Source organism: Aphelocoma coerulescens, chromosome 1A (genome assembly GCF_041296385.1).
Source record: "Aphelocoma coerulescens isolate FSJ_1873_10779 chromosome 1A, UR_Acoe_1.0, whole genome shotgun sequence".
In the NCBI taxonomy this organism is placed as follows: Eukaryota; Metazoa; Chordata; class Aves; order Passeriformes; family Corvidae; genus Aphelocoma; species Aphelocoma coerulescens.
In genome coordinates, this window is record NC_091014.1 from 45,852,563 (window position 1) to 45,878,363 (window position 25,801).

General features: G+C 39.0%; 1 protein-coding gene and 1 long non-coding RNA gene across 4 annotated transcripts in view; one reads left to right on the forward strand and one right to left on the reverse strand.

Annotated features, from left to right (window-relative positions):
• Positions 1-4,829: 4,829 nt before the first annotated feature.
• Positions 4,830-17,220, reverse strand: LOC138104680 (uncharacterized). Its single transcript, XR_011148216.1, has 5 exons — positions 16,755-17,220; positions 14,141-14,231; positions 12,835-12,879; positions 6,845-6,998; positions 4,830-5,510 (listed from the first exon to the last, which is right to left on the reverse strand). It is a non-coding gene; the product is annotated as an uncharacterized lncRNA (long non-coding RNA).
• A 201-nt stretch (positions 17,221-17,421) lies between these two features.
• The window catches only part of NUDT4 (nudix hydrolase 4), a 38,467-nt gene continuing 30,087 nt past the window's right edge, over positions 17,422-25,801 (forward strand). The window contains exon 1 of one of the 3 annotated variants that reach the window (XM_069000031.1): positions 17,422-17,845. In XM_069000031.1, the coding sequence (XP_068856132.1) occupies positions 17,747-17,845 (99 nt within the window). In that variant the 5' untranslated portion in view covers positions 17,422-17,746. The remainder of the gene's footprint in view (positions 17,846-25,801) is intronic. The other 2 variants (XM_069000017.1, XM_069000023.1) reach the window with 2 other exon arrangements.

Consider the following 25,801-nt stretch of genomic DNA (forward strand, 5'->3'; position numbering starts at 1 on the left):
TGCTATCCCACCTGTAACTGCAATGAAAATACAGGGAGTTATCATTAGAGCTCTGAACTCATACACACAACATAATTGGCAATTTTCCTTCAAAACTATTTGAGACACTAAATTTTTGTGAGTAGGCTAGGTTTTATTAGAAACTATGGATCACAACTGGAAGGACATTGCAAAGTAGTAAGATGCCATGAAAAAACTCAGAAGCATCTCAGGAATTACATCTATCTCAGTGCAAACTGTGCTAAACTTCTGAAACATCCTGTAGACTGCTATTTCAAAATGGAGCTGGACATTTCAATACACCACATTTCGATTGCCTAACTTAATGCTCTTATGAACTCAGATTATACTAAAATATAAGGGGAGGACGTTAAACTGTGAGAAACTCCTATTAGTCTGCCAAGACTAATAATTTTCCCTTCATACCTTTTCCAAAAGCAATATAATACAGTACAGCAGCATGAAATTCTATTTTGCAGTATAGGTATATATTAAAGGTAAATATATTTCACAGACATGCAGCCCCACTGAGAAATTGTTTTGAATAGAGTACCTTGGTGATCCAAGCATCCAGGAAAGAATCAAGACTAACAAAATGCTAAAATTTAAACATGTCTTAGAATTTCTGGGATTTTTATCCTCTATTCATTTTCAGCTCTAATGCTTTTATAAGCAGTAATCAAGAGGCCACGTTGCAGACGGAGAGGGATGAAGCTACAAAATAGCACAGCCACGTGCCTATCAATTAACCCTGAGCACCATTGGAAGTGTTGCTGCCTCCATATCACCTTTCATATGTTCACATCTAGTATAATAGAAATTTGTTTTAAATATATTCAGATTCTTCTTGAGGGCTTTGGTTTTTGTTTGCCAATAAGTAAATTCTCTCTTCAGTTTCAAGCTCAGGACTGAAGGTAAAGGCTGGGGGCTTCTGCTACAGCTTCCATCTGCAGAACCTCTTGTGTGGGCAGCTGCACAAGAAACTCTTCAAGGCAGACTGCAGCTCAGAAGACATTGATGGCTGTGTTTGCATAATGTAGTGACAGTAGATATAAACACTGAGCATGTTTTACATTTCATTTCAGAGCATATGAGCTATAGGCATCCAGAAGACAGGACATAAATTTCAGAGAGGAAAATCCAGAGACACTGCCTGTCATTTCACCTTTACAACAATGGTAGCTATGAAACATGCCACCATACAAATTTACTATTAAAACCCCTTTTTTTTTTCTTTTTAATAGGGTAGAGGGAGACATTTGGATTTAATCGCACACAAACATAAAATAAACCAAGAAACAAGCATCTTCCTAAAATACAATTGCAAAATGCATGCTGCTGGTTGCAGAAAGGACTATCTTCTTAAGTTAAAAAGTGAGAAACTATAGGCATCATGCACTGACACATCTGTGGCTGATACAGAATAAAAAAAAAAAAAAAGATAGATGACACACAGAAACTAAGGAGTCTTTGCTGTGGGTTACTGTCAATGGAAAACTCAACTTGACTCTCACAAAGAAGCAGCTGTCAGCAAACTCATCGCTGCCTGTGGCCCGAGGGCTGACCAGCACTGTTCAAACAATGGGTGGGACAAACATGAGAAAAAAAGTGGAACCCAAAATGTGCTGTTTGATCCCATCCCATTTGTGGTTCTTCCCAGTAACATTGTTCTGCAGCCCAGCCAGAAGCCATACCCACATTTGCAAGTGCCTTTAACCACCCAATTCCTATTGATTTCAATGGGAATCAGGCTCCTAAAATGCATTTGTCAGTCTTAGCTTTACTGGTATTGCTCTCCAACAGCAGTGAGAAGCTTTTGTGCCACCCTGTTTATGCTTCAATACCTTTCCAGGGGAAAGGAGGAAAAATGCATGCATGTCTTAGGCATAATTCATGTCTGTTTTGCAAGGAGATAGCCACATAGCCAGCACAAAAAGATAAATCAGGAAGCATATCATTAAATATGTCTTTTAATAGTAAGTGACAGCAGTGGCTGACTAACACTGTATTATCATAACTCTTTCAGGAACTCTGACAGCATAGTCAAACACTAAGGAAATTCCTATTTGCCTCTTTCTTTCACACATCTTTGAAAATTAGCTTTAAGACTACACAATTGTGTTATATTTAACAGCTATTTTACATGTAAAATGTATTTGGTCATAGTTATCCTGGCTGTTGAGCAGTTTGATTGCACCAGTTTATAATACCACATGAAATGTGTATTGAAGGTGACTCTCTTTAGAGTTATGTTCTGCTGGTGTTCTACCCCCCTTCTGAGAGATGATTGAAGAAAAAAAGAAAAATAGCATATGGCAGCCAAAATAAACACATACCACATCTTGTTCTGAAAACCTGCATGCTCCTCAGTTACTTTAAGAGTAAAAAGAGCTTTTAAAAAAATCAATTCCATTTATCGCCTCCTGGGTTTTGATTTTTTTTTTTTCTCTGGCAATGGGACATCATTGTTGGCGTTACAAAGATCTGACATTCATTTAAAAAATAGCAGCTGTGCTAGAAATCATGAATGTCAAAGAAAACTGAGAATGCTAGCACATGCTGAGTCTTGTTCTCCACCATATTAGCAGAAATGCATTCCAAAACCAGGTTTTATCCTAAGAAACCCTGATTAGGGGTAGAAATTCCTCTTGCAATGGAAAAAGAGAGAAATGTGCAAAATTATAGCCATTATTTATATTACTTTTAATGCCTAAAGTCTTAAATGGTTCATGGGCACACCACCACAGACACCACTTATTTTTGCATGCCAAAGTGTCATCACAGACTGTCAGCAGTGACAGCTGACTGACAGTTTCTCTCCTTTTGCATAAATGAGACACTGCTACTGGTCAGACTATCCTGCTCCCAAGGGGAAAAAAAAAAAACAGGAAAAAAAATCTTCTTTCTAGAACAAGGACTTGAAAAAGCAGGACTCTAAATGTCATCTGGTCGACAGCTCTACTCCAAGGCAGGACTGTTAGGGTTTAAAGGGTATTCTGACATTTTTGACTCCGTATCTAGAATAGCCTGTATCTGATTACTAGAAGATACAAGTGAAATCAAACCTCCCCCACCCCAGAAGAGGCTTCTGCAAACTAATTATGGAAAAAAATATGAAGACTGATACTCTAGGAGTTGCACTTTAATTACATATTCTGATCTCTGGCAGGCTGTTGTAAGCTGAGTGTTGTGCCTTGAAAGTAATGCTTGAAGTTTGAAAATTCCTGAACACAGGAATGCCTAGGTCGGTAGTCCTTGACATTGGCTTACAACAATTTGGTACACTGTAAGCACATCAGAACAGTGACCAACAACTGCCTGAAAAAACAATACAGAGAAATACCAGATTTATTTTCTTCATCTATTAGAAACTTTGTACCAACATACCCATATCATTGGACATGTAAACTGATATGTCCAGCTCGCAGGTTAGCAAGTATTCCTTTCTCACCAGTGAATAATGAGAATTAACGTAGTTTAATCTATCAGGTGATAGAAGTGTCATCTAAGTAGCTGAATATTTTGTGTTCCTCCTGAAGACAATGTGATTTTAAGCCTGTTTATGTAAGATGCCTTGAATAAACTTGTTTCCCTTCAGAAGATATTTATATTTCCTAACTGCAGTCTTACCAATTACTTCTATGTAACAAAAGCCTCAGACTGTAAAAAAATTAAAGCTAAGCACATTTTCAGAGTTGTTCTCCTGTTTAGTCATCACATTTTGGGAACAAAATGTTGGCTCTTGGTTAAAGAGGAAATATCAGAAATACCATATGCAATGAGGTTCCCAAAATGGTAGCTGGTAGCAGCAGCAAAGTGCTTTCACTGACGCAAAAACAAAAATCTTAATCCACATGGGCAAATTAAATGCCATTTTTATTAACTGCAGCTAGTATACAGCATAAAATCATCTTTGTTCTCTTTCTTATATTTGCCATTCATATCTGCTTTTCCCTTTCTTCATACCTGCCTTTTTCTTTCTGTTCCATTCTTTTTCTTGATGATCACTCTTGTTATTTTAGTTTTCAAAAATTCTTTCTATTATTCCTTACTTTCAGATCAGTCTAGAACTCACTGCTTACATGTTTTCAAACAACAACCATTCTGCTCTTGAAAAAAGCTGAGGTGCAAAAGCAAAAGAAAAAATCAAGACAAACAAAACAAAAAACCCCCCCCAAGCTAACTTGCAACTATTTCAGTTTCACAAAGTGGGAAATTTGAGATGTTTACACTGCTGGAAGAGGGAAATTTTTTAAAGAAAAGTTTAAAATTTTGTATACTATTTCAAAACAAAGTAAGAATGATTAGCTTTACTTTACCCTTGCAAAATAATTATCTAGGGTTTACAGAGGCCAGTCTGGCCTGGATTACTGTTTGAAAATATTCCTTGCTCATAAAATCAGTATCGTGGCTAATGTGAGTCTACTTAAGTGACTCTTCATGAGTCATTTAAGTGACTACTTAAATTATCTACTTAAGTTATTTTGATGCTCATTTCTGCACAAGATTACCATTAAAGTCATAGAAATAATGCTACTAGATAAGCCAGTGAACCTGCTGTTTCCAGAAGCACCTGTAAAAAAGAAAATCCTTCAAAGGACGTTATAAGAAGCCCTGATGTGACAAGTTCTAGAACTGTCTACCCATGTGGGAATTTTCTTTTAATTATGGAGAATTAATTATTTTTACATTTAATTCTTAGATTTGATTTCAGTTGTTTCAAGTTTCTCCTTCTCCATCCATACAAAAAAACATATTATCAGAGACAAATGTGCAATTGTTGAGAATATAAAATTTAATTTTGCTTGAACTTTTATAAGACATCCACATTTATCTTACTAAGTAAAAAGCCTTTTGAAATACAGATATAGAAATATTTTGGGTAGTATAAAACAGTCCAAAATGTAAGAAAACCACCATGGGCCTAATCCCCCAGATTTTCAATGTGACAATGAAAAATACAGAAAAATACAGGACTTTTGATTTCTTTTGTAGTAGGAGGCAGGGAGCGGAAAAGCATTACCAAATATTGAATATTTTTATGTGCAGCAAGACACAGAATCCATAGCATTTCTATCCATTTAATTTTGTACTTAGGAGTCTTGTACCCTGTTAAAAATGCATACAGAAAATACTATTCCATATACTAGCACAAATATAATTAGCACATACTAACAAAAAAAATATTTTATCCAGCACCAATAAAGAGTAAGTACAGCAAGGTCACCAAATTATAAAAGTCACCAAGATGTATAATAAGAAATGAAGGCAGAGAGCAGATCATACTTCCCATCTCTGGACTGCACACACGATCAATAATTAGCTTGTCTACAATTCTTAGTGGGAAGGACTAACACAACAGACTTCTACTGAGGTATACAGCTGACCAAAAGGAGACCCAGGAGAAAGAAAATAACCATCTGGCCACTTCTTCCATTTTCTGTCCAGAATTCAACCTCCCATGCTCTGCAACATCTTTACAGCATCCACTAAATGTCTTGGAAGATATCCTAGAAGGGCAATGGAGAGCATTAACTCTGATCATCCATCCCACGAAAGGGGTTTTCATAGATCACACCGTGCCATCCTGTATATTTTTCTACTGTGGAGTAACTGAGACATAAAATTATATTTCAAGAGAGTTGCTGAATATGTTTGAAGATTGTGAACTTGTGTGAAGGAAAAAAATTGTACATCTTTTTAAAGCTCATTCAGGCTACTCAGTGAAGCTGTCTGGAACTGAAGCATAAAATGGAAGCATTAAAATTAGTGAAATGTAAACAAAATGCAAATTAAATACTAAAACTCTGTAAATAAATCAATTAGCAGCTTCCTGGCTTTTGGGTTGGTTTTTTTTTTTTTTGTGGTTTTATTGTTGTTTTTACTGTTGTCTGTTGGATTACAATCAACTACAATAAAAGTTGAAGCAATCTTTGAACAGACCAGCCCTTCCACACAGCAAAACAGTCATAACTGTCCTTCTACTGGCAATGCCTCACAGAACTTCCTTACTGCCAGGATAACCATACCACTGTAGAAGTAGGCAAGCATAAAGGGAAGAAAGGAAAAGCAGAAAGGAAACTGGGAAACACAGACGTTTTTAAAAGCAAGGTGATTCAGTATATATTCTGTATGCTTTCTCCCAATCCCAATTTTTTTACATGTTTGATGACTGTCTGAAGTAGCATTTTTTTATTCCCTTGAAGAAATGAGGTTCCAAACTTTAACAGGAACCAGACCACAACCTATGACCAGCTCCCTTGGACTCCTTCCTGGCCTGCAGACCTCGCCACAGATCTGCTCTGTTCTCCACTGCTCTCTTCTGTCCAGTCACTGAGCCTCATTTTAGCTTTTGGGGGCTTAACTGTCCACCTCAGCAGACACTGCCTTCACTGCACTCTTTGCTATGATTCTGACCCTTGGATGAGGCTTTCCTTTACCAGGTGGAGTTCTCTCTCATTCTTAGGGCTTCAGTGAGGATCTGCTCTTTGCTAGTTCTCAATACATTAATCCAGCTACCCACTATTCCTTCTCAAATTTAGTTTTTAACTTAATTTTGTGCTCTTACACAGTGACAATTCATTCACACAAATGGTAGTCACCCCTATGCTACAGCATTCAGCTGTGTCTCTCTGCCCTTGACAAATATTTACTGCCCCTTCTGCATACCCAGGAAGACTCATCCATTCCCTGGCACAACCCTCTACACCTACACTCAGCTTGGCTCCACACATTGCCGTACATGTGCTGTTTCTGAGCACATTCTTTTCCCCACACTCCCTCAATCACACCCTCTTCTTCCTCTAGTACTCTTCAGTTTTTACAGCACAAATATATTACTCACAAAGCTGAAGTTTCAAGCTGTGTTAGATGAGAATGTTACCAAGTAAGAATGATGAAGGTCAGTGGGTTAAGAGTTTTTTCTTCTGGCTGCAGAAAGAAAAGGTGGACTGTGCATTAGTCAGCAGATGATGAAGCAGAGCCATCCAATGGTTCACCTGAAAAGCCAAATATGAAAGAACATCCTGTTTGAGTTTATATCATACCCACATTGAACAGGTGCTCCAGTGTTCTTATGATGAAATAACATTATCTAAGTAGCTGGATGCATAAAATATTACTCAAAAAGAAAATATATGAAAGTATAGTTTCTTTATATCATTTTACATTTAAAATTGGGTTTAGTATTTAAAGTCAATTCCCTAAGAAAACCAATGAGGTAACATACTGCACATCAAGTTGAAGCTTATAATGTGGCAAATGCTTGATAGCTATAGACATGAAATATTTCTTCAAATGTCTTCCAGGACAGCAAAATTATGGTTGCATCTGTAGAAGTTTACAGTTCTTAACATAAGCATGAATTTTATAAATTTATCTACTAATTTAGAAATTAATCTACTGAAGCAGTTTCTCTGCATGAATCAAAATCATTGCAACAGGAAAGTCAGTAAAAGAACAAATGTTACCTTCAAATAAACTACCAATTCTGTATAATGCATGGACACAGTATTTGAAAACTGTTGAGAATGCGTAGTGTCAGCATAAATTTTAAATTTTTATAGTAAATTACTTGTACTCCATGTTCATTCTTTGTAATTTAGACTTTATTATATAAGAGGCCTGTACATTGAGTTCAACTGGGGACAAGTTGAGTGGCAGACATTACTTCATAGTTAAAAGGGACTGCTCCAGTGCTGTTGAACGAGGAAAGCATGCCACAGGAGGCAACACAATACAATTCATATGTAATTATTAGTAATTTTCAGATGTCTAGAATGAAATGGTTTTATGAGCTCTAATACTGGGGAAAACAGTAAACATCAAACTCACAACACTCTTATCACACATAATACCAATTCCGCAACTGGATCTATTCAGGTCCCTTTCACATACATGAAAGGCCCAAAAGACTTTAGCAGACCTTTGACAAAGTCTGTCTGGCAGCAGGCTAGATATAAATACTACATAACACTGATACAAGGTAAAAAAAAAAAAAAAAAAAAAAAAAGATGAAAGGAAACACCCTTGAGGTAATCAGAGAAAATCAGAAAAGGAAAGGGAGACAAAGGCTAAAAAGCACATGCTCGCCATTTGTATTACAGAATTTTTATTCATGTGTTCAGTTTTTATTTATTTTACTGGACTTTGTTTGGTGCCACTTACAATGCATCTCTAGAAATTATCTGCACTTTTGGTCCTACTATCAGGGGAAAACCAGTACCCATTTGCAAAATGTCCAAGTATTCAATTGCAAAATCTGGTTTCAGCCACACTTCAAGGCAAGTATCTTGACTCTAATAGATGATTTCAAAAGACATGTCACCATTTTGAATAGCAACAAATTTGCAGTTGCAAATACAACTGATCTTTTAGCATTTCCATAATCAGGATATGACTTGCAAAGCCTATGCCTTCTAAATAATCTAAACTAGATTTGTCCTCAGTCAAATTCTAAATCCTATTTTAAACTTAATTTAAACCACAATATCTTCTTTTCTTTTAAAACTCAAATTGACAAGATCTGTAGTAAAGCATTGTCCTTGGTGGATCATTCTTACAAGCTTCCTGCTAATACTAGCAATCCATGGGATATGTTTAATCCATGAGATCTTTGGCCTCTTCCTAGGATTAGTGTTCATTATTCAGGCAGAAGTAGAGTGACAAACACTGAGCCACAGAAATCAGGTCTATAATTATCATAGGAAAAAAAAAGAAAAGGTTGTTTGTGACATCTTTTATGCTTCCAGTAATGCATTGCTATTGCCAGAATTTTCTTTCCTATATAAAGATGCCTAATCTAAACTCTTAAAAATAGTAACAGTAAGGTTCAGGAAATAATATAAAAATCATAAGAAAGTTACTTCTTTTCCATCCTGTGAGAAATACTAAAACTGGCTACTAAAACTAGAATTAAGGAAGAATTAACCCTAATCCCAGGGTTTAAATTTAGTATAAAAATTATATACATGTAACTTAAGGAGATACACTGTCTTTTAAGAAATTTTACATTTTTTTTCACCTACCCTTTGTCCACAGTGAAAATATTAAGTACTCATTCAGAAGAATCAGTTTTAATTTAATCAGAAATTTTACTCATCTATTACTATTTTATCCCAGTAAAAGCGATATTAAAATTTATGTTAAATGGAAAATGAAGCTTTTTAAAATCAAATTTGAATTCTAAATATGCATAACACTGCTAAAACTTTGTAAGTCCTCTACATTCCACTTCACCTGTTGAGAATGAGATGAACTCCGCAACATCCCTGAAAACTCATAAGCAGAGTCACATAAGTAAGGAAGCCTTGAGATAAAGCTGAAAAGAATACTTTAGGAAATCTTAAGATAAAGATAGAGCTACAATGTCATAATGTAAGTCAACTAAGATTACATGAACAGTTCTACGTAATATGGCCAGTGAAGTAAAGTTACAAAGCTTGCACAAGCTTTGTGGAAGGACGGAATTTGTTGTGTTAGTTATTTAATTTAATAGGATGACAAATGAAGTAGTATAGCAAAGGTAGAATAATAATTTAAAAAGTAGCCTTCAGATGACTAACAAGGCCATAACCTGAAGAGGCATTGTCTATCAATACTAGCAACAGTCAGACCAGATAAATCCTAAAACGATAACAAAACTTCTCTCTTCTTCCTGAGAAACACTTAATTACCAGAGTAGAAAACTTTTTTATTCTATGGAGGAATCCAAAACAGCTGGATTTGCTCCCAAACTCAGGAAATAGGGAACTTTAATAAAGCAATGGACAGATCAACTTTTACTGTGGTTCAGCTTTACAAGCAGTAACAATAGAAAAGGTATTAATTTACAGCACACTTAGACTAAATACCACTCCCACCAATATTTTATCAGTTGTTACCTGACAATAGTAAAATCTGAGCCTCATTACACTGAAAGATGTGAAGCTGTTAAGATGTCTCAATGACAAGTTGAATTATAGAGTCAACCACCCCCAGTCCTTGATTTGAAATTGCCCACATTTATTGTTTCTCAGGATAAAGTTCAGTAATTATTTACTCAGCTTCTACTGGAAACAAACAGTAGTTATTATAAAGTAGTAACTAAAGCCTAATATAGTAACTCTGGGGAAACTCCAGGAGGAAAACTTGATTTTATTCTGTGCAACTGCTTATTTTATGTAAGTGCATTTTTTTTCTTCTATCTTCCTAAAATTTGGGAAATTGAAATTACTATTAAGAAAAACTGTATCATTGGTGAATGGTTCTCAAGACTACTTGCATATATATAGTGGACCACTATCATACTAGTTGCATGAGAGGAGAAACCCCAAATATTTACAAAAAGAAGCAAGATTCAACAGATACTTATCAAAATATGCGATCTAAATAATCCAAATTTAAATAAATGTAAATACTTAAATAATTAACATGGATTGTGCAATAAAGGAAAGCACTCACTCAGAGCATTGGTAAGAATAACAACTAGGAGTTCCCTACTTGGCTTTTCCTAATTTGGAGCTTACTGGGTCTCAATGCTCCAACCATCCGACCATTCTGACGATCTTTCTCAAGTACAGATTCTATCCTGAAAAGCTTTCTGGATACAACTTGTCAAGATAAATACAATTCTTCAATAAAACTTTTTTTTCTAGGGAGAAGAGAACTTGAAGGAGTCCTAGCTAGCTCTAATAACATATTTGTTTGAATCCGTCCCGCATACAAATACCATTTGATTGTGGCCATGCATAGAAAACATATTTCACCTGTTCAGAAGTTGAACAACACAACCCCAAGCATATGGAAATCACTAGGCTAAAATCCAGAGCCACCACAGTGATATCCTACTGCTACCAACATGTACATTTATATGCAAATCTTCTCTTTGCCCACAGACGACTGTCCTTGCATGATTTTCTATGTGCAAAAACAAACCAGGCACACATCTGTGCCTTTGACCTCAGCAGAGCCCTCAGGCATAGCTTAAATGCTACCTTCTGCTGGTCTCTTAACACCAGGAGGTTCAACTCTTAAATTGCAAACAGCTCTGCTGCATATATTTAGTAACAGTAGCTGAACCACAGTCTGAAACAAAAGCTCTGAAATAAAAGTGATAATACCAGGCCCCACTGTAATTTGACTCCAAAGGCAGTAACACAGTCAGTCATCAAATATCCCTGTATAAACAGAGCAATGATCAGCTTGCATGTCTGGATGTTTTCAAGCAGCCCATAATCAATCTTAAGAGTCTTGTAATGGGTCATAAAGATGATAATGACTAACTATGATTAAAAATTCGTGGGCTACCTATTATAAGTCTACTCCACCCATACTGTTGTACAGATCTGTCAGTATTTTGGAGTCTTTTCAACCTAAATGATTCTATGATTTTATTATCTACTCTTCTTTAAAGGTATCTTCCAGCAAGAAATGTTAAGCCTGACTAAATGTACAAGGGTCAAGAACCAACATTTTGGAATTAAGTCTTCAGATGGAAACAGTAGAGAGGAACACTCAGTGGTTTTTTATTGCCTTCTCTGCCACCACACCTTTGCAGTAATCACTTTATCCATTTACCTTTGAAATTCAACCAGATATAAGAGCAAAACTTAGTAAGTGCTTACTGCTCAAATAGAATTACCTTTAGCAATTATCTTAAGTATTTCTTGAACTCACAGGTACACAAAATAGCTTCCACTGTTAGTTAGCCCATTTCCTCATAAAACATAGCTTGGTCAAGCCCCCAGTGTTTCTGCCACAAATTTCTAAGTTTTTCTACAGTCAAAAAAATATGTGCATTGTCACACAAATGCTTTTGCTAGCTTTATACAATGTCATATCAGAAATAGACAGGGTCAAATAGTCAGTAACCTGGCTACACAAACATAACAAAATAAACATAATAAATAAATGACCTGTTCTGTGAGACTCAAGTGCCAAGTCTAGCCAAGAAGACTTTTGCTAGATTAGGAAAGAAGATTGCGTAAATGACATTCTACTCTTCCGTTTTTGATGCACCTGATAATAATACAACTCCCCTTTTATTATTAACCTGGCTTGTAATAAGTAGGTTCTGCCAGAAAGAGCTACATGGTTTTGATGTAAGGCCACTATAAACTTTTTCCCTCAGCCCATTGCTGGAAAACATACTGCACAGATTTAGCCAAACAGAACATGTGTCCATCTCTTAGCAACTCAGTTCATGGTCCAGTTTCCTCTGCACATTAAACTAGGAAAGTGGAGCAGCTGGTGCTTATTACAGGCTTGCTGCTGCTGCTCTGGGAGTGACAACATCCTAACCACAGGTAGACCTCCAAAACTATTTGGGTTTTTTTGCAGCTTTAAGTGAAGTCCTATCTTTCCAAGAAGCCCAACTCCTCAAAATCTAGATATAATTTATCCTTTTTTACTCAAGAAACTGAACGAGAACCAACAAAGATCCCCATACTATTACAATCTTCATGAAGCCACACTTCTAATTTTCTTTGCACGGAAAGCAGGATTTCACTGCAATCACTGGAAGGCATAACTTTATCAATGAACAAGGCTGGTAAGTCATATAGTCTCTCCAAACTACATCCACTTGCACTAAAAATAATCTACTACCAGAATTAAATCAAAACTTGAATAAAAAAATTGTTATGGCAATGAATTCATAACTAAGGAGGAGTAAATACTAAGGACACAATTGTGAAATGCACCTTTCATGGGAGGAATATTTATGACTATAAAACTAAACAACAGGAGATACCATTAACAAAGCTTTATGGATTTAGGAGCTTAACCCCTAATTTAAGATTACATAATCTCACAGAAAACCTGAAATACCCAACACTGATCTTAATTTCTACTTACTTATTTCATGGAATCTGGACAAATCCTTCAGGTTTTAGATTGTCTCTATGACAAAGATAAAAGAATTTTGTATTAGTTTAAAAAAATCTTCTTCAGGTATTTTGAATGAAGTTGAGTATGTAACTTTATCATAGAAGCCAAATAATATATGATAAACAATTATTTAAAGTACTACTTTTTCTATTTTGCTAAATGTTCAATTTTAAGCAAATCCAAACCAATCACAATTCACTGAACACAAAAAAAAAAGCACAAAAACCAGGCAATTTTCTAAATATAAAAAAATAAACATGGTCAGATTCCTACATTCAAATGAACATAGCTGCATTTAATTGATTCCCCCTTTCAATTAAATGGTGACTATTATTCATCCCCATTTATAAGCATTTGATACTAACCCCTATCTTTACTGTCAGGGTCACTTTTACCAGACATCAGAGCAGTGCTAACTATACTTTTTGATAAAAGTCAAGATTATAAAGCTGGACTGGCAGACAGTAATAGTGTAATTGCAGACAATTCATACATGTTATTCAACAACAATAAACTGAAGGAAAAGGTATTTATTGGCAGCTGTAGCAGTGGTTTAGATTCACCTGAAAATTAGGGAGCCCTGTGGATGGTGAATGCAAGCCCTATTATAGCGAACACGTATCTGTGTTCTCTTCAAAGTGCAGCTTACAATAGAGTCAGGTGACAATCTGGCTCTAAGGGAAAAGATAATGTGGGACTTACTTTATAAAAGCTTCTTTATGGAGCAGCACAATTTAGAAATATGTAAGTGTTCCATTTTTCAAAGTTCTTCCGTTCAGTGTTTACCAGAAGAGAGCGCATGTGTGAATTGGCAAGCCTTTTGCATATTTTTTGGCACTTAAACATATTTTAAGACTAATGCTGGCATTTTCATAACTGCTAAATCATTAAAAAGATAATACTTTAAGTCTGCAGGGAAGCTAGCTTGGCACTGTTCTCACTTGCTTGCTTACCTAGAGTAATTTTTTTCCTGCCAAATATATAAAATCTCAGAAGAATGCCTACTCCCTCCTATTGTATCTTGGTGGAGTAAATCAACTTAAATAAGAACTAACCTCATGAGTCTTTACATTTTCATAAACTAGATGTTCTTATATTCAAATATGTTCAAGATTTTTTTTCTAGGTTTGGGAAATGTTAACCAGCCTGGTTGTCAGGCTTACCTTTCCAACTTCAACATTGCAGTTACTGCAGCTTCTGCTGAAATAAAGACTGGGCTGCAGCTACAAGGCAGCCTTTCACCTGGCCACAGCACAGCTGAATGAGAACCTACCGTTCCAAAAGCCCAGGCTGTGCAGCACTAGAGGGATGCATTCTAAAGCCGCTGTTCGCTCCTGAACTTCGGGATTTTTGTGCTGGTTTAGCTGTTGAATAAGAAAGAAATGTTATAAATGTGGCAGAGAAAATTATCATCTAGAATAATTATAACTAAAGATACTGGTTTCCCTAATATTAAGTAATTAATTTGATGTGCTATTTGAAGAGGTGAGAAAAAATCCTAAGTATCCGTTCCTCTCCAGAACAAATATTAAGTAGAGGACTAAAAGTACCTCCAAAGCAAATATTTCTTTTTTATTAACCATAATAAACTAAGAGTGGCAAAGAAGTCACATAAAACTTGCCAGAACATAGTTATTGAACACTGCAGTTTCTAATCTCAGCAATAAATGTAGGTCAAGGGAACTGGAAAATCTAATTACTCTGTAAATTTTTAAACCTGTTTCTTTCTTCTCAAGGAAAAGAAAATTGTTCCTTTGCATATAAGCAGACGTCACTTCAAAGTGTAACTACAGCTAGGTGGGAAATTATTTTTGCCTGAATGTAGAAGTTTTTGAAACTGCTCTAAAGTATCTATTCATCCTGGATTGTACTCTCAGCTTTGGTTCACATTTGTACTCAAGGTATCACCAGATACTTCATAATTACTATAGCTAAAACAAAGTCCAGAGGCACTCATCAGAAAAAAAGCAGACAAAAAAACCCTATCACTGAATAAAATAGATCTTTGGTACCACACTGCAGCAGTTCCTTTCAACAATATATCCCATTTGATACCCACTGTTCATACACCGCATTAAGAAAATACAAAGCAATGCATTGCTACAAAACTATTATGAATATGAGTATCTGGTAGCATTGTAAATATTGATTATTCACTGATATGTGACTTTTTCACACAGTTCATTCTGATTTCAGTGTATATACAGACCATATTACTTAGACTTACAAAAAAATTGAAAAAAACCACAAAAACTTTGAAGATTCAAGCCTCCAGATGACTCTAAAAAAAAAAGGATTAAGAATCACATTTCCAAACAAAAAAAAATAGCAGTTTCAGGCACTTAAGATGAATTCACAGCACAATGAATCTCAACTTCTGTCTCTCAAAACAAAAAATAAAAACAAAACAAACAAACAAAAAGATCAGGAGTGGTAACTACAGCCAGCCTGCTGACTGGCCCATCTCACAGAGCTCCGTCTTCCAGCCCTTACCTCTGCGATACGTGACAAGGAAACCATGAGTTTCACAACAGATAGATTTGTGTGTTGTGTTCTGATTTGGCAGTCAAATGTTTTGTTTGTTTTTGGGGGGTGGGAGGAGTGAGTTGTACAGAAGTGGAAAACCTGGCCTAAGGTCATCTGATCTTTGGACAGTGCTCTCGTTAAGTATAAATCCTATTTTTGAACTTCCTCTAATTGCATGAGAGGTGAAGCCTCCTGAACAAACAAAACAAAAAACAATGACAAAAAGTTAATTCAGGAAGATCCATGTTGAAGACTTAAAATGGATTTGTCTTGAAAGGTGAACCCTGAAATAGTAGCTCAAGGAACCACCCAAAGCAAAATTAGTTCTATCCTAGTCTATTTTAAAAAGCAAAAGAATTACAAGATTTTTTTTTTACTTATGTGTTTGATGAATGACATCTACCCAGTTTATAGAGATGTAAGATGTGCCTTTTAAACTGCATGAGAATTCAGCAGACTATGCCATACTCTCTGCTCTGTATCATGGATAAATTTATGAATACAAGCATCAAAACCATCCCTCAGCATTCTCAAAGTCTTCAGATATCAATTTGGTAACCTATGAACTAAAAATTTCAGACCCTAATTAGGTATTGGTCCTTCCCTCAGATTAAAAAAAAAAAAAAAAAGAAAGAAAAAAAGAAAAAAAAATTATCCTGACTGCAGATCCATTAAATTGCTAAAATCATATGTAGCCTGAGGCCTGACTGGTGACATGTAGCAACGAATGAGACCTGGATCTGCACTGAATGAGGAGAAAAAGAAGACCTCTTATCTGCCAATCCATTTGCTAAGTGGCAGAAGTGGCAAATTGGCAGGGGCCTTCTTAAAAAAGATATGTTTATACAAGTAACTAATGTGGAAAGACAAATTAAATATGGAGTTTCTTAATCTCTGGGTGTTTGACTTTACAGCTTATTATAACTTTAACAAAACAATATAACTCAATACAATTGTGCTTTCCTTCCTTCAGCTTTCATGGGTCTAAGGCATGACGTTGCACTGATTCATTGCACTTAGTTCATATTCTGAAGAACAGAAGGTCCAAATTTCACTAAGAACCAGAGCAACCAGTGATGACAAACCAATCTCCCTTCAATGCATGCCATAAACAGCATATAAAAAGTCTGACTTGTTACAGATCAACAAGACTGTCAAAAAATAATCTTAGGATGAAAGAAATAGGTGCTCTGGAACAGCAAGAAGCAAGTAGAATAGAAGCTTAAAGCACATTGGTCCACCCTAAAAGCACAAAAGAGCCTGCTGAGCAGCAAAAAGATTCAGATGAAGGAAAAAGTTTATGGAAGAGTTAAGATGGGAGATTTCTACAACCACACTTCACCGCAATAAGGACACACTACCTTCTGTCTGCCAACACGGCTGAGCAATCTTTCATGCACAAGCACTGAATGCATTGATGGCTGCTTGCAGTTGACAGCAGTCGGGGGGCATTGAAAGGAGTAGCATTTCCTGGTTTTGCTTTTGGATGGCTTTTATGCAGGTTGGTTTGTTTGTTTGTTTCTTTTTTTATGACAACGGTCAGATGATAATAAAAGTATGGAGCTAGTAGACTTCTTCCTAGCCTGCTGGCAGCATTGGGAAGGCCTTTTGTCTATCCTTAGCTCGCAAATAATACAAACGAAACAAAACCAGCGTGAGCTGCTCGCACCCCAGCCGGCACACACCACGTCTTCCAAAACCAAGTTATTTCAAAAAGGGGTTAATTTACACTGCCAGAGCTACACTCTCATTACGGCACTCGAGCCACGTGCATACCCCATCTACCGCGCAGGGAAAGCCACCCCGCCTCGCACACCTACGCCGGGCTCGGTGCCACGGCGGCTGCCGGCACAGACCGCAGCCCTCCCGCGCCCCGCAGCCTCGCCGGGCATCGGCCCAGCGGCCCTGGAGCAGCGCCTGCGCCGGCCCCACCCGCCGCCCCGGGGTCCGCTCAGCGCCCGCCCCGCGGGGCCCGCGGTGCCGCTCGCGTCCGCCGTGACCGCCCCCCGCCCCCCGCGCGGCCCCGCCCCACCCGGCGCCTGCGCGGAGCGGCGCGGCGGGCGCAGGAATGCGCGTTACGGTTAAATAGTGGGGGCGCAGAGGCGGCCGCCGCGGGCGGCTCGGGGCGCCGGGAGAGCCTCCATGGCGCGGCGCAGCTCCCGGGGCGGCGGCACCACCAGCGGCAGAGGCGGCGCGGCGCTGTTGTGACAGCAGCGGGGACTGGCCTTCCTCTAGCCCCGCTCCCGAGCTGGGGCTCCGCGCCGGCGTCCCGGGGGCGCGGCAGCGGCGCTCACAGAGAGGGGCCGTGGCGGCGGCAGCGGCGGCCGGGGGCAGCCGGCGTGTCACCGCCTCTATGATGAAATTCAAGCCGAACCAGACGCGGACGTACGACCGGGAGGGGTACAAGAAGCGGGCGGCGTGCCTGTGCTTCCGCAGCGAGCGGGAGGACGAGGTGAGCCCGCAGAGCCAGGGCGCACGTGGAGCGGGGGGCGCCGCGCCCGGCCCGGCCCGGCCGAGGTTCTCGTCCCGCCGCCCCGCGCTGGCCCCGCCGCTGCCGCGTCCCTTTGTCTGGCCGCGGGGCGCGGGCGCCTCCCGGGGAGCACCCCAGCGCGCACAGGCTCCCGCCACACTGAGAGCGGGCAGGGGCGGCACGGCGGGGCTGCGCGGGTTCCTGCCGGCCGGAGCTGGCGGCCCCCGGGCTGTGCCGGTCCGAGCCGTGCCAGGGGGCTGGGCGGGCGCGCCTCTCGCCCACCATCTTGGGGCGGTGGGGTGCGCGCCCACGTGCGCGGCGCCGCCTTTGTGCGCGGCCCCGGCGCCCCTCGGCAGGGAGAGGAGGGAGGGGGAGAGTCCGCTCTAAGGGCGGGGTGGGATGGGCCGGGACACCGACTGGAACTCCAGGGTTATCTTCTATGTGCCCGCAACACGCGGAAAACCGGTTAATGTATAATGGCGCATGGAGGGCAGGGCTGGTGTGTCACCCTGAAGGCGAACCTTCTGCCCCGCTGGGGTGCCATAAAAAAAAGCCTGTACTTGGAACACCTGGTTTTCCCATGGAGAGAGTGAAATGGGGCTTAGCAATGTTTTTTGCGAAGGAGCTCGGGAGCGGAAGAGTTGTTGCCGTGGCTTTGGTTGTAGCGGGTAGCGCTCACCCGGGATTTTATGTTGCAGCAGAGTCGGGAGGTGGCAACAAAGTTGTCCCATGTTCCGAGCCAAGGTCAATGGCACTGCCCGTTATCTGGGAACCCGGCTGATGGTTTCATTGCACAATGCGTTTATAGATGGTTTCGGGCTGGAAGCATACCCTTCTGCAATTTCTGTTTTCATTTTCCTGTTTAGTAACCATGAAATAACTATGCAGGTTAGGGTTTGGGGTTTTTTCCTGCTTTTATCTATATGCTGGAAGATGCTGGTGCCCTCCCCTAACTGCCAATACAGCGAATGTCTTCCTCAAGCATCTCCTGGGTTATATAATGTAGTGGGAAGAGGCCTGATCAAAAAATACAGACACTTGGGCTTAAGCAAAAAAATTATTTCCTACGTGGTATAAATATAGCTTTGGGACCATGCTGATGAGTTTTTCCTAGTATTTTCCTAGTATTATAAGGGAGAAAGGCACCCAGCAGGAATCTTGCAAGGTCTTGCTATGAGTTATAGCTTTTCTTTGGTCTCTGACATTCCAGTGTACTTCACCATTTATGTGACTTTAATATTTATTTTTGGATGCTTCTCCAGCTCGGACTTATTTGGAGTTCAAACACCTGAGCCACTGTTACAGCTTTTTGCACCAGTTGTAGTTGGAAATTCATGGTTATGGTCACCTTTGTCAGTGACTTCCATTCATTCATTTCCTGATGCAACTTCTTGTCATTCTCTTTCAATCTTGCATCCAAATGAGATCACTGACTGCTTCAGAATATTCTTTGTGTGTAATAACATCCTTTGAGGCTGATAGTAGCAGCTTTGCTAGACTGTATAAGAAGAGTGGGTACTGACCACTATTGTACTGGAGTCCTTTGGGGTATTCTGGATGGAGTACCTGTATTACTGGCATGAGGCTGAGCCTTGGCATGGTAGACATACCATGGTTCTATGCAGGTAGACATACTTGAGGATGAAGTGAATGGGATAACATCAGATCAGATTTAGGGCATAGATTATGTGTGTGGAGACAGTTAAAATTGCTTTCTGACAAGTTATTTCCAGGAAAGCAGTGCCAGCAGCTTGAACTTGCTTAGGAGCTGTTCCCCAAGTGCCAGCTTCCTCTGTATTAGTACAGAACCTATTCCTTAGAAGTCTGATGCCTGACTGCTGTTTGTGATTAACTTCAATCACCAGCCATGTTCCCCAAATTGGGTGTCTGAGATTGCTTCTATCGTCTTGAACACTGTTGTCCTGGTAGTTTCTGTGTTGGTCTACTCCATGTAAATGTCTTCAGTGTTTCCTTTCTAAGTCTCTAGAGTCCGCACCATCAATTTTCAGCCAAGCTACATCACCTGGGTGTTGAAGGGTAGGGTAACTTCTGCAGGGAAGGAGCACAAGGGTGGTACCTGGGTGGCTGGGAGAAGAAGGGAACAGGAGACTCCTGTAGAAGTTATTGGGAGGTGGGGGTCGAAGGGAACCACGGGATAAAATAGTTTTCATAGTTATTTTGACTTACAGGATAAGCAGAGTTGCTTGACATGGGAGTAGAAAAAAATAGAGCAGACAACTGAAAACAATTTTTAGCAATACATTTCTTTTTAGGAGTCTTAAAAGCAAAACATCCAAATCTCAACTTTTTTTTTTTTTTCTGGAGATACTGCCTGCAAGACTAAATAGCTCTTGTTTTACTTTTCATCTGATTAGGTTCTATCTGGAGGAATGAGTATCTACAGCAATCTTGTGATACAAATTGTAGAATTAACCTTTCTTTCTACTTCCGTTCTGACTGTCCAAAAGGCTAGTCTCTAACCTGTTATAGCTGAGCTTTAGCTGTTTTTCCTCCTTTCTTGCACTTAGCTTTCTGACATATCTGTAGACAGCAGTCATTCTTTTCTTAGCATTTTTTTATGAACTTGAAGTCTTAACTCCTCTTAAAACCAGTTTTCTCATTTGGTCGTCATGGTAGCTCTTACATCTCCTTCAGTTTGGCAAACATATTTTTTAATGTGGGTGACACTTGTGGTTGTTTAGATGGGATCTTGCTGTGTTGTGTAAAAGGTTACTAATACTTATATAGCTATACCAGAAAAAACATTGTAATAGGGCCCATCTCTGTCATGATTGTAAAGCTGGTGTGCAGTCCTCTTGGGTTTACAGGTGATATCTAAGTCTCTAACTTGTTGCTGCCCCATCAACTCTCAACTTGTACCAGAAATCCACAGTGGTGTTCTTACCTGAATGTGATCCTTCTTCTGCAACTTTGTGAGGTCCCTTGTTGATATCATGACTTCTGGACACTATCTCTCGACTTAAAGACTTAGGCATTTTCAGTAACAGTTTTTTGTGCCCATCAACAAAAATTGGGCAATTCACCAAAACATTTACTATCTCTATTGTTCATCTAGCAAAATCTGCTCATTATGGCTTCCTGGTCCATTTTCTAACCATACTGCACTTCTTATGCTACCTCTGCACCCGTGTTGATGCCAGTGTTACAGCTGAGTTTCATGGGCAGTGAAGTAAGATGTCAATGGAAAAAGACTGGTCAAACCCATCCCTTACATTCCATTACACATCTATTTATTTTATTATTATTACACAACTATTTACATTGTGTTTCAGTTTGCTTCCTTATTTCTTAATTTGAAACATAGGTGGGCTGTAGAATACTGCTGAGGCAAAATTCAGCCTAATGGTTCCTGCATACAGTTTGAAATACAGACACCGAACTCCTCCTTTCCAGCTACAGCACCCTGTCCAATTAGACTTACTGTTGGACTTGCCAGTCCTTGCTGCCAGACTTAAAATTGTTGAGTCAGTTCTCTTGAGTGTTACAGGCTACAAACTGGGCTTTCCTGCAGTCCTGCAACCTGTCTCAAAGCTTCTGATTTGAGAGCTGATATTGGAGCTGAAAACGTGTACCTGAGGTGACTGATCAGATCACCACTGTGAAAATCCGTGTTTCTTCAAGTGCCTCTGCACAGAACAATTTAATGTAATATAGTCCATTTTGGTTTAGGTTTTGTCTCCTTCATGCTGTTACAGTGTATGATTTAAAAAGAAAAATACCCTGGAGGAAGCCCAAATAGCCAAGTAATGTGCCCGGTAGCTCTGGGGTTTTTTAGTGTTAAAGGAGGTGGTCTCTTAGACTACGGTCATTAAAGTGTTGCCTGTTTTAGTCTCAGTGCTGTCATTTGGGCTGAAGAGAGAGCAAAATGGCTGGATATGCACTTAAGTGCTGGTTCCTTTTGTTCTTTAAGAAAATAAACCAGTCATTGCAGAGACTGTCTGCCCTTCGAAAGAAAAAACACATCCTGGAAATGAAGCAGGAGAAATACTATGAAAAAGTGAAACAAGGCTGTGTGGGCGTGCAGTGCGAGGGGGGTGCAGTCTTTTTGCTTTGAACAAACAAGAAGCTGTTAGGTGTGTGCAAAAAGCTGATGGTATTCAGCAGGCAGGGATGGGCTGGCAGATTTGTGTATGAGGAAATGCAAGTTTCTCTTGAGCAACTAGGAGTGGATGGCAGCTTTAGAATAAGCCTGCAGGAGAGCCCTCTTGGTGCTGTGAGGACCAACTGCTTCCACAGGTTGGAATTGTTTATGCATTCAGTGTTCTGCAAACAGTAGTTTTACATAAAAATCCTCCTGTCTTAGGGTCTGGGCAGAGGGTAAGCAAGGAAATTATTACTTTTCAATGCTGACAACAAGGCACGCCTTTAAAGCAGCAAGAGCAAATAGTAATAAACATAATTTTTGTAGCAATTTGAGTAACTGAAATAATTTTAAAACATAATTTAATTTTTTTCCATCGACTACATCTTATACAAATAAACGAGTAGTTATTTTTAAGTATCTTGAATATAAACTTTGCGTGCATTCTAATTACTTTGGCATCTGTAACACTGCTTTATGTAATCAAATATGGTACTGAAAGCCCTACTTTAGTGTTCAGCCAGCAGTTGCTAGTGGCAGACCTAAAATAGTTTCATATGCAAAAAAAGTCTTCAAGCTTTTCAATTTTTAATTTTGCCTTCATTGTTCAGCCTTGTACATGAGATGAAAACAGATGGGAAGGGTTTTCTTTTAATATTGAGACAGTAGTGAGAAAAAATGCATTGTTACAGGAAATGTAGATTTCCCCCCCTCTGTAGCAGGGTGTACACTTGCATGACAACTATTACCTGTTATTCTTGTGTTTAAAATTATAGGCTCCTAGCATTATAGCTCCTTTTTGGTCTGATTTAATAATTTTATTTATTGTCTTGTATAATGTCAAGATAGATTAACTGTGGGTTTGTCTTCTTATGGTGGTAACAGTTTCATCATTTTAAAAAATAGTGTTCCTCAGTTTTGTACAGCTGTTGTTTCATATTAGCAATGGTTTTATTAAAGGATAAAGTAAAATGTTACTTTTATGTGCATTTGTCTAAACAGCCTGAAAACCAGAAAGACCTTTTGTAATGCAACCTGACCCATAAAACCAGGGCCCAGAAGTATCACCTGGCTACCTTGGCAAAATGGGATGTTCTAGGAATTATTGTAAATAAACTTGCACTGTCATGAAAGATGTTCCATACTTGATGTGGAATTTTTAATTTGGTTTCTTTGTCCTTCAGTGTAGAGCTCTCAGGTGTACACACACAAATAATGTGTGCTTTCAAATAAGTTGGGGTATGACCATGGCACCATATTTAAGGCTGGCTTGGTCTCCATAGTGGTATGGGTTACCTACCTTGCATTATGATTGTTTGATAGAATATAGGCATATTTTAAATGCCAGAGAATACACATTTCACAATGCACTTCAATCACTCTGTGGCTTTTACTTTTTCTGTCTCATGTCCCTACCCTGCTACTGGACAGGAAGAGTAATTAACATAGGATAATTGCTGCCTTAGCTTTTCCTCAGCATTTTCTTGACATTTGGACATTAACAGCCAGGTTGGATGAGCCATCTAGTCTAGTGAAAGGTGTTCCTGCCTGTGTCAGGGGGACTGGAATTGATAATATTTAAAGGTCCTTTCCACCCCAAACCATTCTAAGAATCTATGATCTGCTTCCTGTAGGAAGGGGTATAGCTTGAAAAATCAAGGCCTATAAACAGCTTCCAAAATGGCTCTTTATGATGCATCTACAGAGGCAGTGTCTCCTTATAGTGTATCCCTGCAGGCTCATATGGGGTTAAAGCTTGTGTTGATGTTAACAAAAATTGAATGTTGGGTTGCTGTGGTAGGATTTATGTCAGGTAACCGACTTTGGACACGAGGCACCTTGTGTTCATTACTTCCACAGAAAAGCAGCTTTTGGCAGGCATTGCATATGCACCTTGTTTTCATGTAGGAATCTTTTTTGACAAATTGCAACTACTTGCAAGCCATGGAAGCCTGCAGGTTTAGTGAGGCTGTGGGAATTCCACTGTCCACCATGGCAGAAAGCCTCAGTCTTCATTTATAAGTCTTCAGATACTGAAATCAGTTAATCATGAGGTGTTTATTTTGAAACATCAATTATTTTTTCCATATCTATGGTATTACTTGTCTGTACCATATGGAGATGTTTTATGGGGTGGATAGTTGCTGAAAGTGGGCTGAGGGGAGAAGGAAATATGGCTGTACTTGTCTAACATCAGCCTAAGGTGTCCTGTAACAAAACACTTTTTGTCCTGCTTCGAAGATGCTATCTTTTTGAACTAGTAATATTTATGTTTAGATGCTTGAAAAAAATACCCTTTTAGCTTACTTGCACCATCCTAAGTTTACTTAGAGGACTTAAACTGGTGGCAAAGTTTCTATTTGAATTGCTTCAGTTAACTCAGTGGTGCTCAAAACTTCCAAGTTACTGTGAAATAGCAGAGTGGCAGACTTCTTCAGAAATATATTAATATCATAGCTAGAGAGAGATATATATGCCTATATACATATATGCATTCTTATGTCTAGCTAGGGTTTGTAGACATTTTTTCTTAAGCATCTTTTGTAGATATGTGAGTTCACAGACCATAGGTTGATATGTATTTTTTCAGTCTTTTTTGTAGAACTCTTGGAAAGCTTACTTTAATTCGGTGGCTTTTGGACTTAGTGCTTAAGCACTTGGGTGAAAGCAGTGCTACAAATGTAAATACTTTAAAACAAATTTTTGTCTTCAAAGATGTATCTCAAAGACAGAAAAGGCTAAAAGGTAACTGGTACTTGTCAAGAAATAACCTTGTCAAATCTTTACCTGCAGCTGAACAGCTCTCAAAGACTTGGAGCTCTTGTTTCTGACAAGTGCTTGGAAGCTGATCCCTTAGTCAAACAGATTATGTTGCTGAGTAACCAGTAAAGCCCAGTTCTCCTGCTCGAGATTAGGTTGTGGTTTCAAGCTAAAAAGAAATGGGCAGCAATATGAATTTAGTTCTTCCCCTGCTACATCGTGGTTTCTCCCTTGGTCTGCATTAGCAAGCATGAGGGAAGTATTCTGTAAAGCTGATTGGGGAACTGGTCCAGTGTGAGAAGTAAAACTTTTTATAGGCACTGGTGGGAACTTTCTTGTTTGTTTGCAGGTCTGGGGTTTTTTTTCATGTAGGATCTCCTTTTGCAATATCTGGTTGCAAGATCTGCACCCTTCACCACACTGTGAGACTTGTCACATCTGATTCTCCAAAGCATGCTAAAGCTTAGGGGGAGATCTAATGCTACGGGTGACTTGAGTGTTTCTTTATGTGAGGAAATATGTTCTGACTGGCATGCCATAGTAGTGCAGTGCTATTCTGTTCCTGATATGAACACTTTAGTCAAAGAACAAAATGAAGGATTTTAAATAGCCAGAGGAAGGTACTCAAATTCTGTATTGCTATAACATGTTAGCCAAATATTTGAATTTAATGTGAAATAAAATTTATAAAATAATATAGCTTTAATTGCAAGTCAAAAGCAAAACTTCTTCTGAAAAAGGCTGATGTTTCTCTACTTATTGCCATATAGCCTTAAAGTCAGAAGGTCTCAAAGGAAAAATAATTTCCAGTTCTAATTTTGAAGTATTATAAAATTATATCCATGTCTCTTTATCATTCATCTTCAGAATGGGGGTAAAGTTGCGCTGACTGATGTCCAAGTGCTGTTTTGCTGCTTTGAAAAGTGATCTTTAAGTAAAGTTGGGAGGATATTTCAGACTTTAATATATTGTGTAGACAGAACACAGTTTTCTGGGATGCATCCAAGATTTGTGCTCAAATTAATGTGCATTAGGATTAATGTACTGCTAGTTAGTCATTCCTCTGCTGTTGTGCT